We start from the raw sequence: 19,796 nt of genomic DNA, 5'->3' as shown, positions 1-19,796 counted from the left end.
AGAAGATATAAACTTAATACAGAAAGCAACTTAGTGATTGCTTGAGAAGTAGGAGTATAGAAATGAGAAGACGCAAAGGAAGGATAGTAAAGTGGCACAAGGAAACTTTAGGGGGCTGATTAATGTCTTTGCATGTTCATTATCTTGACTGTAGTGATATGGATGTATATTTCGTGGCCTGAAAGCTTTGTTTAAATACCTTTGGTTCATCCTAGAATTTGAAAATAGAAATATGACAGAAGATAAGAGTATATTCAGTATTCATACTTCAAGACAGGAAATATGATTAAAAGTTTACACAGTGGCAAGTCTCATCTTTAATTCCTGTACAGATAGGCTCACTGGGTCACAGGAAAAATATCATGTTCTTTTGAATAGAGTATTGAAACTGAACGTTCTTAAGAGGAGACCTGGGATCCAGGTGCAGGTTTGTCAAAGGGTGGTGAACAAATCCTCCTGCTTTGTAGGAAGGAATAATCTAGACTTGCTTATGTATCTTTCAGTCTTGCAAGGTCCTGTTCTTAAAAAGATATAAAGGTAATTTACTTTGAAGAGAAAATTATTATTGATAACCCATTTTTAAATATAGTACTTAAAAGAATGAGAAGAATAAAGGGAGTAGTGAGATGAATGGTCTGACTTGAAGTTTTTATATAGGACAGTTATCAGTTTATATGATTTTTATAATTTATTCTAGATGTTCTTCTGCATTTTTTGAGGAAGAGAGATCAGCATTAAAACAGAAACGGCAGAAAATAAGGCTCTTACAGCAAAGGAAAGTGGCGGATGTTTCACAATTCAAGGATCTCCCAGACGAAATTCCTTTGCCCCTGGTTATTGGAACCAAAGTTACAGGTAGGTGAAGATCAGCTTATTATTATTTTGACTTGCAGTTTTTCACCAAGATAACGTTTATTAGACAAATGGCTTTTATATTTAGAAAGCTTAAACTATAATTCTATAGCAATATTCTGTAGAGGTTACTGTTTCTTAATCTGTGAAGTCTGATTTTTAAAGAAATTGGATAAAAGTGTACCTTTTCAAAGCACTGTCTGCCACAACATAAACTAAAGCAAACTGCCACAAAGGTGAAATTTAAAATAAGTATGATGTTTAAATTTTAAACATTTTGAATTCTGTTTTTGCTTCCACTCATTGATTTTCTTTTCTAACCATTTTTACCTGGTTAGTTCACAAACACCATTGTTCTTGTGATCTTTGAGTTTAGAAGTACTCCATTTCTAATGACTGAATAAAACTAAATTATTCAGTAGGTAGTTTGCTCAAAATTCTGTAAAGATGTAAATTCTGTCAATTTGTAGGTGGTGATTCTATGTGTTCACTTCAGTTACAGCACTGAGGGAAATTACCACCAAAACCTCAAGTTTAAGTTAATCCTTAATAATTTGGTGATCTAAAATTGCAATTTATATAATACAAGAAATAGCAAGGTGTGAAGTGGGTAGGTAGTGTAGTAATAGTACTGGAAGAGTTTGAAAAATGGTCGGATTAATCAGAGGATATTTTCTGGAGGAAAGGGAACATTGAATTACATATTTATATTATTATTTTCTGGATATAAAAGTGGTACATGTTTCCATTATATTGTAAAAATGGGTAATGAAAGGAATGGTAGATAATAAGGAAGAGTGTATCATGCATATAAAATGCAGTTGGAAAAGAGAAGAATGCATTTAGTCATAACCTACCATGTATAGTAGTTACAGGTGATATATATGGTCTCTCTCTTTACAAAATTAGTCTGGGAATGGGGGTGGAGATAGAGTGAGGGAGAGATAGCATTCCTGAAAAAATATATTAGTTCTAAAAACCCCATTTAAATAAGTACAAAGTCTACAATATAACTACTAATCAGAGAAATGCTGGCGTGAATAGAGTGACACGTAGACCCAATTAGGAAATCCTTAAAAGTTAAGTGCTCCAGCATTTAAGGATTGGCAGTATTATTTGATAAGACTGAAAATTTTACAGTGTCAGTAAGTAGGTACTCATGTCACAATGCAGAATAGGTGGGACTGGATATGTCAAGATATGAGAAAAGTTTGTAGGAATCAACTACTAGAGCTTTTGAAGGTTTCTGTTTGGTTTAGAGGAGGTGTCAGCATACAATAAAAAATTATTAAACCTATGAAGAAACATAAAAACAGGTTCTGTAGTAAAGACCAAAAGCAATCAATAGAAAACAGATGGTGGGATGACTCAGATACTGGAATTAGTTTCAAAATATCTGTTATAAAACATGTTCAAGGGGCTTCCCTGGTGGCACAGTGGTTGAGAGTCTGCCTGCTAATGCAGGGGACACGGGTTCGAGCCCTGGTCTGGGAGGATCCCGTATACCGCTGAGCAACTAGGCCGTGAGCCACAGCTACTGAGCCTGCGCATCTGGAGCCTGCGCTCCGCAACAGGAGAGGCCGCGATAGTGAGAGGCCTGCACACCGCGATGAAGGGGGGCCCCCGCTTGCCACAACTAGAGAAAGCCCTCGCACAGAAACGAAGGCCCAACACAGCAAAAATAAATAAAGTAATAAACTCCTACCCCCAACATAAAAAAAAATATCACCTCTGAGGTCCCACTTCGTTGTTTAAAAAAAAGAAAACAAAACATGTTCAAGAACTTAAATGTAAATATGGTCATAATTAATGGGGGTATCACAGTAGATAGATGGAAATTACTTAGATAAAACACATTTAAAATTGAAAAGTATAGTGTCTGAAAAGAAAAATTCTGAATGGGCTTAAAAGCATATTGGAAACAGCAAAACCAAGGGTAAGTGAACTTCAGAATAAATCAGTATAAATGATCCATTGTGAAAACATGGAGGAAAAAATGGAAAAAACATTAATAGAGCCTCAGAGACCTGTGGGACAATATTATGCAAATAACATACATGTAATTAGTGTTTTTAAAAGGAGAAGAAAGGCACAATGGCATGTGGGGAAAAAAAAGACAAAAGATTTGACTTTTTCTTTCAGTTTTTTCGAGATATAGTTGACATACACACTGTAAAGTGTAGGTCATAATGATTTGACTTGCATCCATTACATTTGCCGACCTTGGAGAAGGGGCCTTTTGTGGGAGACCTCCTGTGCTTCCCAGCAGCGCACTCCCCTCTGGTCACCAGAGCTATGTGCTCTAGGGGTGCCCCCTGTGTGGGCTGCCTGGGTCCTTCTGTTGTGGTGGCCTGACTACTGTGGGCAGTCTGATAGGTGTGGCTGGCCCTCCGTCAGGTTGGTTGCTAGGCCCTGCCTCGTGGAAGGCTTCCGTCTGTGGGCTGGGGCACAAGGTGGCTGGATGCAGGAGTGAGTGGGGGCTTCCTGGGACTAGTACTGGCCCACTGGTGGGTGGAGCTGGGCTCGGGGTGTGTGGTTGCAGGCTGGGGTCCCAGATCTAGTGCCGGTGGGTGCGCTAGTTCCTGGCATGGCTGGCTGTAGGGGCCTGGGATATCCCAAAGCTGGTTATCAGCCCGCTGGTTAGTGAAGCTGGGTCCCGAGGCTGCTGCTGGCTGAGGGGCCCAGTATGTCTGGTGACCTGCTGTCAGCCTGCTGGTTGGCAGGCCAGAGCCCCCGCTATTCCCTGGGCTAGTGTCCCATCACTGGTGGACAGGAGCGGTTCCTGGGGCGGCTAGCTGAGGGGCCCAAGGTGTCCCAGAGCTGGCATTAGCCTGCTGGTGGGTGGGACTAGGGCTCAGTGGGTCTTGGAGCTAGTGCTGGCCTGCTGGTGTGTGGGCTGCATCCAGACACAGCAAGCTGTAGGTCTGTGGTGGTCCTGGGGCTGCTGTCCACCCAGTGGTGGGTGGGACAGGGCGCAGGGGATCAGATCCCTGCGCTGGTGCCGGCCCCCTTGTAGGCAGAGCTGGGTCCTGGGTTCTCTAGCCGCAGGGCTTGGTGTCCGCCCACTGGTGGGCAGGGCTGAGGCCCAGGGGGTCCCCAGGCTGGTGCCCACCCACTGGTGGGTGAGCCCGGGTCCTGGGGCTAGTGCCGGCATGGAGCCAGTCCCAAAGTCTCTGGCTGCAGGGCTCTGGAACTCCCTGAGTTACTGCGTTGGTCTCTGTTGTGCGGGGCCAGGACCCAGTGGCTGGTGCCTGCCCAGTGGCGGGTGAGGCTGATCCTGGGGCTAATGCTGGCTCACTTGTGAGCAAAGCCAGGTCCCAGGGTCTCTGGTGCAGGGCCCTGGGGACCTGGGACTAGTGAGGCTCGTTGGTGTCAGTGGCCGGTCCTGGGCCCTCTGGTGGATAAGTCCAGGTCCTGAAGCGGCTGTGGGCTCAGGGGCTCCCAGCCAGGCCAGCTGGTGGGTGGGGCTGTGTCCCCGCCCAGCCAGTTGCTGGGCCTGAGGTGTCCCATTACTGGTGCAGACAGGCTGCTGGGCGGGGCCGAGTCCCAGCCCTAATGAGCTAGAGGGAGGATTAAAAAATGGCGCTTGCCAGCCCCAGTGCCCTGGTGGTTGAACAAGCTCCCAGAAATGGCTGCCACAAGTGTCTCTTTGCCACCGGTGAGCTCCACTTGGCTCCTGCCTCTCAGGGAGGCTCTCCAAGATCAGCAGGTGGGTCTAACCGAGGCTCCTTTTGAATTACTGCTTCTGCGTCCTAGAACTTGTAAGATTTTGTGTGCACCCTTTAAGAATGGAGTCTATTTCCCATAGCCCTCCGGCTCTCCCGAATGTAAGCCCTGCTGGCCTTCAAAGGCAGGTGTTCTGGTGTTTGTCGTCCTAGTGCAGGACTTCCAGTTTGGAGAGCCCCACGTGGGGTTCAGATCCCTTGCTCCTTGGGGAGAACCTCTACAATTGCTTTATCCTCCCCTTTGTGGAGCTATTGTTCTTGACTATACTGTGTCTCTGCCCCTCCTACCTGTCTGGTCGTGGTTCCTTTGCATCTTTAGTTGTAGAAGATCATTTTTGCTTGTCTTCTGGTCTTTCTCATCAATAGTTGCTCTGTAAATATTGTAATTTTGGTGTGCCGATGGGAAGAGGTGAGCTCAAGGACTTCCTACTCCGCCATTTTGGCCACCTTCCCCAAACTTGATTTAAAAAAAAAGAAGTACAGATCCACAGTACTCTAAACCCCAAGCCATATAACCCACGTGTATACATAACCCATAATTAGACACAATACAGAAAAAATACAGAGCAAATCTTGAAAGCATTCATTAGGAAAACAACATATATGAGGAACAGTGATACAAACAGCAGCTGACTTCTTACGGGAAAAGAACACTAGATGTTATGTCAAATGAACTTTTCAGGTTGAAGGGATATGATACCAGATGGAACCTTGACTACAGAGTAACAGCACCAGAAATAGTAAATACATGTGTAAAATGGAACTGTTGTGTTTAAGTTTCTTAAATTTGTAGTGAGAGTATACAGTATTAACTAAGTAGAGTGTAATAAGTAAGGAGTGAATATTATAATCCCTAGAATATTGAGGTTCAGAAACTTTAGTGTGCGTCAGATCACCTGGAGGGCTTTAAAAAGACAGATTACTGGCCCCCACTCCAGAGTTTCCGATTCAGAAGGTCAGGGGTAGGGCCTGAGAATTTGCATTTCAAGAAGTTTCCAAGTGGTGTTGATGCTGTTGGAGTGGGGCCGTACTTTGAGAACTAGTAAAGGAATTACTTTTTAAAAACCTTTTATTGAGGTAACATTGGTTTATAACATAAGTTTCATGTATACGTTATATTTCGTCTTCTCTTTACATTGCAGCATGCTTACCACCAAAAGTTTAGTTTCTGTCTCTCACCATACAGTTGATCCCCTTTACCCATTTCACCCTCCCCTGTCCCACCCCTTCCCCTCTGGTAATCACTACTCTTTTTTTTTTTTACCGTGGAGTTAGTATTCCAGTGCGTGTGTGTGTCTGTGTGTGTAGCATATCTTTTTTGTGTGTGTGTGGTACATGGGCCGCTCACTGTTGTGGCCTCTCCCGTTGCGGAGCACAGGATCCGGACACGCAGGCTCAGCGGCCATGGCTCATGGGCCTAGCCACTCCGTGGCATGTGGGATCTTCCCGGACCAGGGCACGAACCTGTGTCCCCTGCATCGGCAGGCGGACTCTCAACCACTGCGCCACCAGGGAAGCCCATGTATAGCATATCTTTATCCATTCATTCATTGATGGGCACTTAGGTTGTTTTCATATCTTGGCTATTCTAAATAATGTTGCTATGAACATAGGGGTGCATATATCTTTTTGAATTAGTGTTTTTGTATTCTTTGGATGAATTCACAGAAGTGGGAGAGGTAAATCATGTGGTAGTTCTAGTCTTAATTTGGGGGGGAATCTCCACACTGTTTCTCATAGTAGCTGCACCAATTTACATTCCCACCAACAGTGTATGAGGGTTTCCTTTTCTCCCGTCCTTGCCAACCCTTGTTATTTCTTGCCTTTTTGATAATAGCCAGTCTAACAGATGTGAGGTGATATCTATCTCACTGTGGTTTTGTTTTAATTGAAGTATAGTTGATTTACAATACTGTGTTAGTTTCAGGTGTATAGGAAAGTAATTTAATTATACTTTTTTTTTTCAGATTATTTTCCATTTTAGGTTATTTTAAGATATTGAATATAATTCCCTGTGCTGTACAGTAAATCCTTGTTGCTTATCTATTTTATGTGTAGTTTTGTTAATCCCATACTCCTAATTTATAGCCCCCACACCTCCCTTTCCCTTTTGGTAACTATAAGTTTGTTTTCTATGTCTATGAGTCTGTTTCTGTATGGTATATAGATTCATTTGTATTACCTTTTAGATTCCACATATAAGTAATATCATATAATATTTATCTTTCTCTGACTTACTTCACTTACTATGATATTCTCTAGGTCCATCCATGTTGTTGTAAATATTTTACTCTTTTTTATGGTTGAGTAATATTCCTGTGTGTTTTATACATATATATAAAATCTCACATCTTCTTAAAGTAATCATCTGTTGCTGGGCACTTGGGTTGTTTCCATGTCCTGGCTATTGTAAATAATGCTGTTATGAACGTTGGGGTGCATGTATCTTTTCGAATTAGTTTTCATCTTTCTTGGATATATACCCAGGAGTGGGGTTGCTGGAACATATGATAACTCTATTTTTTGTTTTTAAAGGAACCTCCAGACTGTTTTCCATAGTGGCTACACCAATTTACATTCCCACCAATAGTGTATGAGGGTTCCCTTTTCTCCACACCCTCTCCAGCATTTTTTATTGTAGACTTTTGATGATGGCAATTCTGACCTGTGTGAGATGATACCTCATTATAATTTTGATTTGCATTTCTCTAATAATTAGCAGTGTTGAGCATCTTTTCATGTGCCTGTTGGCCATCTGGATGTCTTCCTTGGAGAAATGTCTATTTAGATCACCTGCCTATTTTTTAAAATTAATTAATTAATTCATTTATTCATTCATTTATTTATTTATTTTTGGCTGCGTTGGGTCTTTGCTGCTGCACATGGACTTTCTCTAGTTGCTGTGAGTGGGGGGGTTACTCTTCGTTGCAGTGCGCGGGCTTCTCATTGTGGTGCCTTCTCTTGTTGTGGAGCATGGGTTCTAGGCGTGCGGCCTTCAGTAGTTGTGGCACGTGGGCTCAGTGGTTGTGGCTCAAGGGCTGTAGAGCGCAGGCTTAGTAGTTGTGGCCCACAGGCCCAGCTGCTCCATGGCATGTGGGATCCTCCTGGACCAGGGCTCGAACCTGTGTCCCCTGCATTGGCAGGTGGACTCTTAACCACTGTGCCAGGGAAGTCCCCTGCCTGTTTTTTGATTGGGTTGTTTTGGGATTTGTTTGGTTTTGTTTTGATAGTGAGTCATTGTGGTTTTGATTTGCATTTTCCTAACAATTAGCGATGAATATCTTTTCATGTGCCTGTTGGCCATCTATATGTCTTCTTTAGAAAATCACCTGTTCAGCTCTGCTGCCCATTTTTTAATTGGGTTGTGTGTCTTTTTGTTGTTGAGTTGTATAAGTTCTTTATATATTTGGGATATTAGCCAATTAATGGATATATGATTTGCAAATATCTTCTCCCATTTGTTTTTTCATTTTGCTGGTGGTTTCCTTTGCTGTGCAGAAACTTTTTAGTTTTATATAATCCCATTTGTTCAATTTTGCTTTTGTTTCCCTTGCCTGAGGAGCCATATCCAGAAAGATATTGCTAAGATCAATGTTGCAGAGCATACTGCATATGTTTATTTCTAGGAGTTTTATTGTTTGAGGTCTTGCTTTCAGGTCTTTAGTCCATTTTGAGTTGATTTTTGTATATTATGTGAGGTAGTGGTTTGGTTTCTTCTTTTGCATTTGGCTGTCCAGTTGAAGGAATTACTTTTTAAAAAATGTTAAGAGGTATACCTAAAAAGCCAATAGAGGAATTAAATTTGACAAACTAACAAATACTAAGTTAAGTGAAAAGATGACAGGAAAGCAAAAACAGAGGAGTAGAAAATAAATAGCAAGATGGTAGACTTATATCTAGCCCTTTTAAAATTACATTAAATGTCAATGAATTAAACACTACACTGTAGAGCTAATCAGACTGGATTTTTTTTTTTTTTTTTAAAGGAAGTCAAACTCAACTACAGTTGACCATTGAACAACATGGGTTTGACGGGTTTGAATTGTGTGAGTCCATTTATATGTGGATTTTTTTTTCAATAACACACTGGAAATTTTTTTGGAAATATGTGACAACTTGAAAGAACTTGCAGGTGAATTGCTTAGCCGTGAAATATTGAAAAAATTTAAAAAGTTAGATATGTCATGAATGCATAAGATATATGTAGACATCGTCTATTTTATCATTTACTACCATATTTTATGGTAGTAAAATTTATCAAAACTTACTTCCATAAACACAGTCCATACGTTTGCCATTGAGAGAAATGTAAGCAAACATAAAGATGCCATATTAAATCATAGCTTCATAAAATTAACTGTAGTATACACTGTACTACTGTAAAAATTTTGTAGCAACCTCCCGTTGTTGTTGCAGTGAGCTCAAGTGTTGTGAGTATCTGCTAAAAATGCTGTGTGACAGTAAACATTTCCATGTGATCAGTTCATCTCCAGTAAATTGCATATCGTTGTAAAAAGTGATCTCTTGGGCTTCCCTGGTGGCGCAGTGGGTTGGGAGTCCACCTGCCGATGCAGGGGACGTGGGTTCGTGCCCCAGTCTGGGATGATCCCACATGCTGCGGGGCGGCTGGGCCCGTGAGCCATGGCCGCTGAGCCTGCGTGCATCTGGAGCCTGTGCGCATCTGGAGCCTGTGCTCCGCAACGGGAGAGGCCGCAGCAGTGAGAGGCCCGCGTACCGCCAAAAAAAAAAAGTGATCTCTTGCAGTTCTCAAGTATTTTTCATTGTGTTTAGTGGAAGACCATAAACCATGGAGCCCATATGAAGTGCCATAGTGATGCTGGAATTGCTCCTAAGAAGCAGAGAAAAGTCATGACATTACAAGAAAAGTTGAATTGCTTGATATGTACTGTAGATTGAGGTCTTCCTGTGATTGCCCACTATTTCAAGATAAATAAATGAATACAGTGTAAGGACCATTGTAAAAAAAAGAAAAGGAAATTGGTGAAACTATAGCTGCAGCTATGCCAGCAGGCATGAATACCTAGCATTTTTTTGAAATATCTTTTTATCTCATAATGAAAATACAGCTTTTATGTGGGTGCAGGATTGATATAAGAAAGGCATACCTATGGACTCCGATATGATTTGAGAAAAAGCAAAGTCATTTATATGACGACAAAGCAAAAGGGAGTGAAAGATCTAAAGCTGGAGAATTTAATACCAGCAAAGGATGGTTTGATAATTTTAAAAAGAGGTTTGGCTTAAAAAATGTCAGGATGACAGGAGAAGCAGCTTCTGCCAACCAAGAGGCAGCAAACAGCTTCCCAGATGCCATTAAGAAAGTCATGGAGGAGAAAGGATATCTATCTGAACAGGTTTTTAATGCAGACATAAGTGCCCTATTCTGGTAAGACAAAACAAAACAAAACAAAAAAGCCTTGTTAGTAAGGAAGAAAAACAAGCACTAGGATTTAAAGCAGAAAGGGTGGACTTCCCTGGTGGAGCAGTGGTTAAGAACCTGCCTGCCAATGCAGGGCACACAAGTTTGATCCCTGGTCCGGGAAGATCCTACATGCCACAGAGCAGCTAAGCCCGTGTGCTACAATTACTGAGCCTGCGCTCTAGAGCCCACAAGCCACAACCACGGAGCCCGCATGCTGCAACTTGTGAAGCCCGTGCGCCTAGAGCCTGTGCTCCACAAGAGAAGCCACCGCAGTAAGAAGCCCACGCACCGCAATGAAGAATAGCCCCCACTTGCTGCAACTAGAGAAAGCCCTCGTGCAGCAACAAAGACCCAACGCAGCCAAAAATTTAAAAAATAAAAAAATAAAGCAGAAAGAGATAGGCTAACTACTGTTTTGCAAATGCAGTCGGGTTTATGATCAAGACTGCCCTTATGTATAAAGCTGCCAGCCATAAACAACAAGGTCCTACTGTATAGCACAGGGAACTGTATTCAATATCCTGTGATAAACCATAATGGAAAAGAATATATATTAAAAAAAAATGTCTGTGTCACTTTGCTGTACAGCAGAGATTGGCACAACATTGTAAATCAACTATACTTCAATAAAAAATTTAACTAAATAAAAAAAAAAGCTGCTAACCTTGGACCCTTGAAGGGAAAAAATAAACACCAGCTGCCCGTCTTTTGGTTGTACAGCAAGAAGACCTGGGCAACAAAAATTCTTTTTCTGGATTGGTTCCATCGATGGTTTGTCCCTGAAGTCTGGAAGTACCTTGGCAGTAAGGAACTGCCTTTTAAAGTTCTTTTGATATTGGACAATGCCCCTGGCTACCCAGAACCCCATGAGTTTGACTCCAAAGGCATTGAAGTGGTCTACTTAACCTCCAGACACAACATCTATAATTCAGCCTGTAGCCTTAAGTACCTTTAAGGCTCATTACACATGGTACTCTATGGAAAGGATTGTCAATGCTATGGAAGAGAACTCTAATAGAGAAAACATCATGAAAATCTGGAAGGATTATATCACTGAAGATGTCACTGTTGTTATAGAAAAAGCCTGAAAGAGCCAGTAAAGGGAAGAGATTGTAGAGATGGAGGAAAAAAAAAGAGGTTGGGGGTAAAGGGCTTCAAGACACGGATATTTTCAAGAGCTAATAGGCACCACACCAGAGGAATTAACAGCACAACGTGATGGAGATGAGTGCTTCTGAATCAGTGCCAGCCAATAAAGAAGAAGACATAGAAGATGCAGTGTCAGAGAACAAATTGACATTAGACAGTTCGGGAGAAGACTTTCAATTTTCAAGACTGCTTTTGCTTTTTTTTATAGCATAGACCCTTCTATGATAGGGTTACTTAAACTAAAGCAAATAGTGGAAGAAGGATTGGTACCATATAGAAACATTTTTAGAGAAATGAAAAAGCAAAAAGTCAAGTAGAAATTATGATGTATTTCCATTAATTCACAGTAAGTGTGCCTGACTGTCTTCCCTCCCCTTCCACCTCCTCCACCTCTTCCACCTCTGTCACCCATGAGACAGCAAGAGCAACTTCTCTTCCTTCTTCTCCTCAGCCTACTCAACATGAAGATGGTGAGGATGAAGACCTTTATGATGATTCATTTCCACTTAGTGAATAGTAAACAATCATCATTCCATACAGTTAATAAACTTATCTATTGTGTAGGTGTGTGAGTGTCTTCCTGTGAAAATCTAATCACTGCATGGCAAGAACTGTATGAGATGTATTTGTGTCATCGTCATCATGACCTAAGTATTATTCATCATGTGGAATATTGTGTGCAGGACTTGTATTGAATCAGTCTGCCAAGGCAATAGAAACAAAAGCAAAAATAAGCAAATGGGACCTCATCAAACTTACAAGCTTTTATACAGCAAAGGAAACCATAAACAAAACAAAAAGACAACCTACAGAATGGGAGAAAATATTTGCAAATGATGTGACCTACAAGGGCTTAATTTCCAAAATATTCAAACAGCCCATACAACTCAACAACAAAAAAACAGACAACCCAATAGAAAAATGGGCAGAAGACCTAAATAGACATTTCTCCAAAGAAGACATCCAGATGACCAACAGGCACATCATAAGATGCTCAACATTGCTAATTATTAGAGAAATGCAAATCAAAAGTACAATGAGGTACCACCTCATCCTGGTCAGAATGGCCATCATTAAAAAATCTACAAATAACAAATGCTGTAGAGGGTGTGGAGAAAAGGGAACCTTCCTACACTATTGGTGGGAGTGTAAGTTGGTGCAGCCAATATGGAGGTTCCTCAGAAAACTAAAAGTAGAGTTGCCATATGATTCAACAATCCCACTCCAGGGCATATATCTGGACAAAACTATAATTCAAAAAGATACATTCACCCCTATGTTCATAGCAGCACTATTCACAATAGCCAAGGAAACAACCTAAATGTCCATCAACAGATGAATGGATAAAGAAGATGTGGTACATATATACAATGGACTACCACACAGCAATAAAAAAGAATGAAATAATGCCATTTGCAGCAACATGGATGGACTTAGAGATTACCATACTAAGTGAGGGAAGTCAGAAAGAGAAAGGCAAATACCATATGATATCACTTATATGTGGAATCTAAAGTATGACACAAATGAACCTATCTACAAAACAGTAACAGACTCAGAGACATAGAGATCAGACTTGTGGTTGCCAAGGGGATGGGGTTGGGGGAAGGATGGATTGGGAGTTTGGGATTAGCAGATGCAACCTATTACATATAGAGTGGATAAACAACAAGGTCCTACTGTATAGCACTAGGAACTATATTCAATATCTGTTATAAACCATAATGGAAAAGAATATAAAAAAGAATGTATATATATATATATGTATAACTGAATCACTTTCCTGTATAGTAGAAACTAACAACATTGTAAATCAACTATACGTCAATTAAAAAAAAAAAAAAAAGACTTGTATTGAAGGAAGACCCTGAGCTCACCTCCTCTCATGGGCACACCAGAATTACAACTATTTACAGAACAACTGTTGATGAGAAAGACTGGAAACTACCAGAAAGAATCACAGTGAGATGGGTAAGAGGGGTGGAGTTGCTTTATAATCATTATACATACCCCCAGGGTGGGCAACCCACAAATGAAAATAATTACAATTGTAGGGGTTCACCCCATGGAGCAAGGACAACCAGTGGATCACTGAAGAAATCAAAAGATACCTGGAGACAAGTGAAAACAAAAATATAACAATCCAAAATCTATGGGTCGTAGCAAAAGCAGTTCTAAGAGAAAAGTTTATAGCGATGCTAACCAACCTCAGTAAACAAGAAAAATCTCAAATAAACAACCTAACCTTACACCTAAAGGAACTTAAAAAGAACAAACAAAATCCAAAGTTATTAGAAGGAAAGAAATCATAAAGGCCAGAGCAGAAATAAATGGAATAGAGACTTAAAAAAGAAAATATTAATGAAACTAAGAGCTGGTTCTTTGAAAAGATAAACAAAATTGATAAACCTTTAGTCAAACTCCCCCAGAAAAAAAGAGGGCCAGAAAGAAGGAGAAGTCAGAACTGACACTGGAGGATCATAAAAGAATACTACAAACAACTGTATGCCCCAAAAATGGACAACCTAGAAAAAAATGGACAAATTCCTAGAACTGTACAATCTCCCAAGACCAAACCAGGAAGAAATAGGAAATATGAACAGACCAGTTACCAGTGATGAAATTGAGTCAGTAATTTAAAGCAAAACAAAACAAAAAAACACCCCAAAACTCCCAACAGACAAAAGTTCAGGACTAGATGACTTTATATGTGAATTCTGCCAAACATTTAGAGAAGAGTTAACACCTATCCTTTTCAAACTATTCCAAAAAATTGCAGAGAAAAGAAGACTTCAAGACTCATTCTACAAGGCCACCATCACCCAGATACCAAAACCAGACAAAGATAGCACAAAAATAGAAAATTACAGGCCAATATCACTAATGAACACAGATGTAAAAATCCTCAACAAAATATTAACAATCAAATCTAACAATACATTAAAAGGATAATACATCATAATCAAGTGGGATTTATCCCAGTTGATGCAAGGATGGTTCAATAACCACAAATTAATCAATGTGATACACCACATTAATAAATTAAAGAATAAAAAATCATACAATCATCTACATAGATGCAGAAAAAGCTTTTGACAAAATTCAACATTCATTTATGGTAAAAACTCTTCACAAAGTGAGTGTAGAGGGAACATACTTCATAATAAATGCCATATATGATAAGCCCACAACTAACATCATATTCAACAACAGAAAGCTGAAAGCATTTTCTCTAAGATCAGGGACAAGACAAAGATGCCCACTCTTGCCACTTTTATTCAACATAGTATTGGAAGTCCTGGCCACAGCAATCAGACAAGAAAAAGAAATAATATAACCCAAATTGGAAAGGAAGAAGTAAACCTGTCGCTGTGTCACTGTCTACAGATGACATGATACAATACATAGAAAATCCTGAAGACACCACCAAAAAACTACTAGAGCTCATCAATGAATTCAGTAAAGTTACAGGATAAAAAAATTAACATACAGAAATCTCTTGCATTTCTGTACATTGACACTGAACTATTAGAAAGAGAAATTAATGAAACAATCCCATTTACAATTGTATCAAAAAGAATAAAATACCTAGGAATAAATCTAACCTAGGAGGTAAAGACGTGTACTCCAAAAACTATAAGACGCTGATGAAAGAAATCGAAAATGAGACAAACAGATGGAAAGATATACCATGTTCTTGGATTGGAAGAATTAATATTGTTAAAATGACCATACTACCCAAGATAATCTAGAGATTCAATCCATCCCTATCAAAATACGAATGGCATTTTTCACAGAACTAGAACAAATCATTTTAAAATTTGTATGGAAACACAAAAGACCCTGAATAGCCAAAACAATCTTGAGAAAGAAGAACAGAACAGAGGTATCACACTCCCTGATTTCAGAGTATACTACAAAGCTACAGTAATCACAGCAGTATGGTACTGGCAAAAAAACAGACACATAGATTAATGGAACAGACTAGAGAGCCCAGAAATAAACCAACACACTTATGGTTGATGAATCTACAACAAAGGAGGCAAGAATATACAGTGGAGAAAGGACAGTTTCTTCAATAAGTGAATTTCTTCAATAAGTGGTGCTGGGAAAACTGGACAGCTACATGTAAAAGAATGAAATTAGAACATTTTCTCACACCACATATGGAAATAAACTCAAAATGGTTTAAAGACTTAAATGTAAGACCAGAAACCAAAAAACTCCTAGAAGAAAACATAGGCAGGGACTTCCCTGGTGGTCTAGTGGTTAGGACTCCATGCTTCCTGTGCAGGCGGTGCGGGTTTGATCCCAGGTCACAGAACTAGGATCCCACATGCTGCGCAGCCAAAAATAAGTCGAGATCCCTTGACTTCTGTAACTATCCAAAAATAAATAAATAATTTTTAAAATGTAGTTTTAAATAAATTAAACTACTTTAAAAAAAAGCAAACAGGCCCACCTCACCTGCGTGTCACGTGCCCTGTGCCACTCGCCAGCATCTGAGCTCTGATCCCAGGCATCGTGGGTCTTTGAGGTGAAAGGGGCAGTGCCCATGGGCCAGTTTAACAGTGGTGGAGGCAGGTGGGGGACCTTGACTGGGGTCAGCCCGCTGAGCTTCCCCGCTCAAGGTGTCTAAACCCTCCATTTCTTGGCGTCAGGTTCTAAGCATGTGCCAGGGACCTGCTGAGACCTTGACCAGAGCGATGCATGGTTTTGCGGCCTTGGTCTGGGAGCTGGGTGGCGCCTCACGGCGGGGCATGAAAGCCCCAGCTGGCTTCCACCCCTCCCCACCAACCCGAGCGCCGGTCCCCGTGCTCCGGAAGACCCTGCTCCCCGCCAGCTGTTCTCCTGCCGTGGGTCACTCGGTCCGCTGAGGCCTGGTTGGCTCTCAAGAGTTGGGCAAATCCTTGGTCCCCACGTGGGCATGGTGGGAGTAGGTCTCGAGCTTTATGTTGGAGGATTCTTGGCACATTTCGGGTTTGCCTTGCATTAGATGGGTATGCATGTGTTCACACTGGCGAGTTGATCCGGGATATGACCGGAAATTGTTTGGCTTGACGGCTGAGGTTTAAGTGGACGCCCACACCAGGATATTTTACTTCAAATAAAGAACATGGTGAAACTAATTCACACGTTAGCAGATCGTGATGATAATGTCAACTGCTGTGCCTTCTCCTCTTCCCTCTTGGCCACTTGCTCCTTGGACAAAACAATTCGCCTGTACTCCCTGAGTGACTTTAGTGAGTTGCCACACTCTCCATTGAAGTTTCACACCTCTGCTGTCCACTGCTGCTGTTTCTCCACTTCAGGACATATTTTGGCTTCATGTTCAACAGATGGTACCAGTGTCTTATGGGATACTCAAAACGGACAGACTTTGGCAGTGATGGAAGAGCCCAGTGGTAGCCCCGTGAGGGTTTGCCGGTTTTCCCCAGACTCCACTTGTTTGGTATCAGGGGCAGCTGGTGGAACTGTTGTTTTGTGGAATGCACAGTCATACAAGTTATATAGATGTGCTAGTGTTAAGGATGGCTCTTTGGTGGCCTGTGCATTTTCTCCTAATGGAAACCTCTTTGTCACTGGCTCCTCGTGTGGAGATTCAACAGTGTGGGATGATAAAATGTGGTGTCTGCATAGTGAAAAAGCACATGATCTTGGAATTACCTGCTGCAATTTTTCTTCACAGCCAGTTTCTGGTGGAGAACAAGGTCTTCAGTTCTTTCAACTGGCATGATGTGGTCAGGATTGCCAGATCAAAATTTGGGTTATTTCCTTTACCCATACCTCAGATCAGTGGATAAGTCTGTCATAGTGTATGATACTAATACTGAGAATATACTTCACACCTTGACTCAGCACACCAGGTATGTCACAACTTGTGCCTTTGCACCCAATATCCTTTTACTTGCTACTGGTTCAGTGGACAAAACAGTGAATATCTGGCAGTTTGACCTGGAAACACCTTGCCAAGCAAGGATCACAGAAGATCAACCAAAGCAATTTACTGAAGATTGGTCAGAGGACGATGTCTCAAACTGGCTTTGTGCACAAGGTTTAAAAGACCTTGTTGGTATTTTCAAAATGAATAACATTGGTGGACGAGAACTGTTGAATCTTACAAAAGAAAGTCTAGCTGATGATTTGAAAATTGAATCTCTAGGGCTGCATAGTAAAGTTCTGCAGAAAATTGAACAGCTCAGGACAAAGATGAAGACGCTTTCTTCTGGAATTCCTGATGAATTTATATGTCCAATAACTAGCGAGCTTTTGAAAGATCCTGTCATTGCATCAGATGGCTATTCATACGAAAAGGAAGCAGTGGAAAATTGGATCAGCAAAAAGAAACTTACAAGTCCCATGACAAATCTTGTTCTTCCTTCAGTGGTACTTATACCAAATAGGACTCTGAAAATGGCCATTGATTGATGGCTGGAGACACATCAAAAATAAAACTTTATTTTATATTGCAAAAAAAAAAAGAAAGAAAACAGAGGCAGGACACAGTTTGTTATAAATCGTAGCCATATTTCTTTGGATCCGTCTCCTAAGGCAAGGGAAACAAGCAAAAATAAACAAATGGGACCTAATTAAACTTAAAAGCTTTTGCACAACAAAGGAAACCATTGGCAAAATGAAAAGACAGCCTACTGAATGGGAGAAAATATTTTCAAATGATACGACTAATAGGGGGTTAATATCCAAAATATATAAATAGTTCATACAACTCAATATTGAAAAAACTACCTGATTTTAAAAAATGAGCAGAAGACCTGAATAGATATTTTTCCAAAGAAGACATACAGATGGCCAACAGGCACATGAAAAGATACCCAACATCACTAATCATCAGAGAAATGCAAATCAAAACCACAATGAGATATCACCTCACACCTGTCAGAATGTCTGTCATCAGAAAGACCACCATTAACAAATGTTGGTAAGGATGTAGAGAAAAGGGAGTGCTTGTACACTGCTGGCAGGAATGTAAGTTGGTGTATCCACTGTGGAAAGCAGTATGGAGGTGCCTCAAAAAAGTAAAAACAGAGCTACCGTATGATCCATCAATTCCATTCCTGGGTGTACATCCAGAAAAGATGAAAACTCTAATTTGAAAAGATACATGCAACCCAGTGTTCACAGTAGCATTATTTACAATAACCAAGATATGGAAGTAACCTTTGTTGCTAATAAAACAGAAACAGACTCACAGATGTAGAGAACAAACTAGTGGTTACCAGTGAGGAGCAGGGGAGGGGAGGGGAAAGATAGGGGTAAGTGATTAAGAGGTACAAACTACTAAGTATAAAATAAATAAGCTACATGGATGTATTGTACAGCACAGTGAATATAGCCAATATTTTGTGATAAATTTAAATGAAGTATAAGCTATAAAATTTTGAATCACTGTGTTGTATACCTGAAACTAATATAATATTGTAATTCAACTATACCTCAATTTTTTTAAAATGAAAGTGTTTTAATACTGTATTATGAATATGACAGTAAAACTGTATGCCATAAAATTTTTATAATGATTCATTCATTAATGTATATGCCAGGCTACCATGAAGCCATCATATTGATTACACTAGACTACTATAAAGCAATTTGTATTGCTTTTTCTTCATTGTCAATGCATGAATCATTGTACCTGTAAATAAAGATGAATTTCTTTTTCACATTATCTTTTCTTTTTTTGATGTCTAGTTTTAGTAATATGCGCAACGTGTAAAGCATTTTGTAATATCATATAAGACAACATTGATGTAGGTACTGAGACATGATTCATCTTGTAAACAGATGATGAAAACTTATGGTATTGATAAAAATATACAGTACTATAAATGTATTTTCTCTTCTTTATGATTTTCTTAATAACTTTTTTTATCCCTAGCTTACTTTATTGTAAGAATACAGTGTATAGTACATATAACATGCAAAATACATGTTAATTGCCGTTTATGTTATCTGTAAGGCTTGCAGTCAACGGTAGGCTATTAGTAGTTAAGTTTTGGGTTATACTCTTGAGTTAAAAGTTATACACAGATTTTCAGCTGCTCAGGTGATATCACCATTCCTAATCCCCATGTTGTTAAAGGGTCAACTGTATGTGCTGTCTTCAAGAGCTGTACTTGAAATATAAAAATCACAGACAGGTTAAAAGCAAAAGAATGAAAAATATATGCAAATCAAATATTAACAATAGGGAGTTGAAGTGGCTATGTTAACATCAGACAAAATAGTATTCAAGACAAAGAGTATTACCAGAGAGAGGAGATACTTGATAATGATTGAAAGAGCACTTCATTAGAAGAACACAACAAATCCTAATATATATTTTTTAGTAGGCCTCTAATAACAGAAGTTCAAAATACTTAAAGCAAAAAGTAAGACAACTAAAGGAAGAAATATACAGGTTGACGATTATAGTTGTAGATTTTAACAACTCTCTACCAGTAATTGAGAACAAGAAAAAAAATCAGTACAACTATAGAGAATTAGAATAGCACTACTTGGCTTCCCTAGTAGCACAGTGGTTACGAATCTGCCTGCCAATGCAGGGGACATGGGGTCGAGCCCTGGTCTGTGAAGATCCTATATGGCGCAGAGCTACTAAGCCTGTG

General features: G+C 40.1%; 1 protein-coding gene and 1 pseudogene across 1 annotated transcript in view; both read left to right on the top strand.

Annotated features, from left to right (window-relative positions):
* The window catches only part of LOC103073705 (protein lin-9 homolog), a gene marked incomplete at its 3' end in the record, with an annotated part of 74,442 nt that overhangs the window by 33,560 nt on the left and 21,086 nt on the right, over nt 1–19,796 (top strand). The window contains exon 7 of the mRNA XM_007464178.1: nt 698–855. Coding sequence (XP_007464240.1) covers nt 698–855 — 158 coding nt within the window. The remainder of the gene's footprint in view (nt 1–697; nt 856–19,796) is intronic.
* On the top strand, nt 16,268–17,622 carry LOC103071408 (WD repeat, SAM and U-box domain-containing protein 1 pseudogene; annotated as a pseudogene).

The sequence above is a fragment of the Lipotes vexillifer genome, unplaced genomic scaffold (genome assembly GCF_000442215.2).
Source record: "Lipotes vexillifer unplaced genomic scaffold, Lipotes_vexillifer_v1.1 scaffold64, whole genome shotgun sequence".
Classification (NCBI taxonomy): domain Eukaryota; kingdom Metazoa; phylum Chordata; class Mammalia; order Artiodactyla; family Lipotidae; genus Lipotes; species Lipotes vexillifer.
This window is presented reverse-complemented; position numbering and strand designations above follow the sequence as displayed.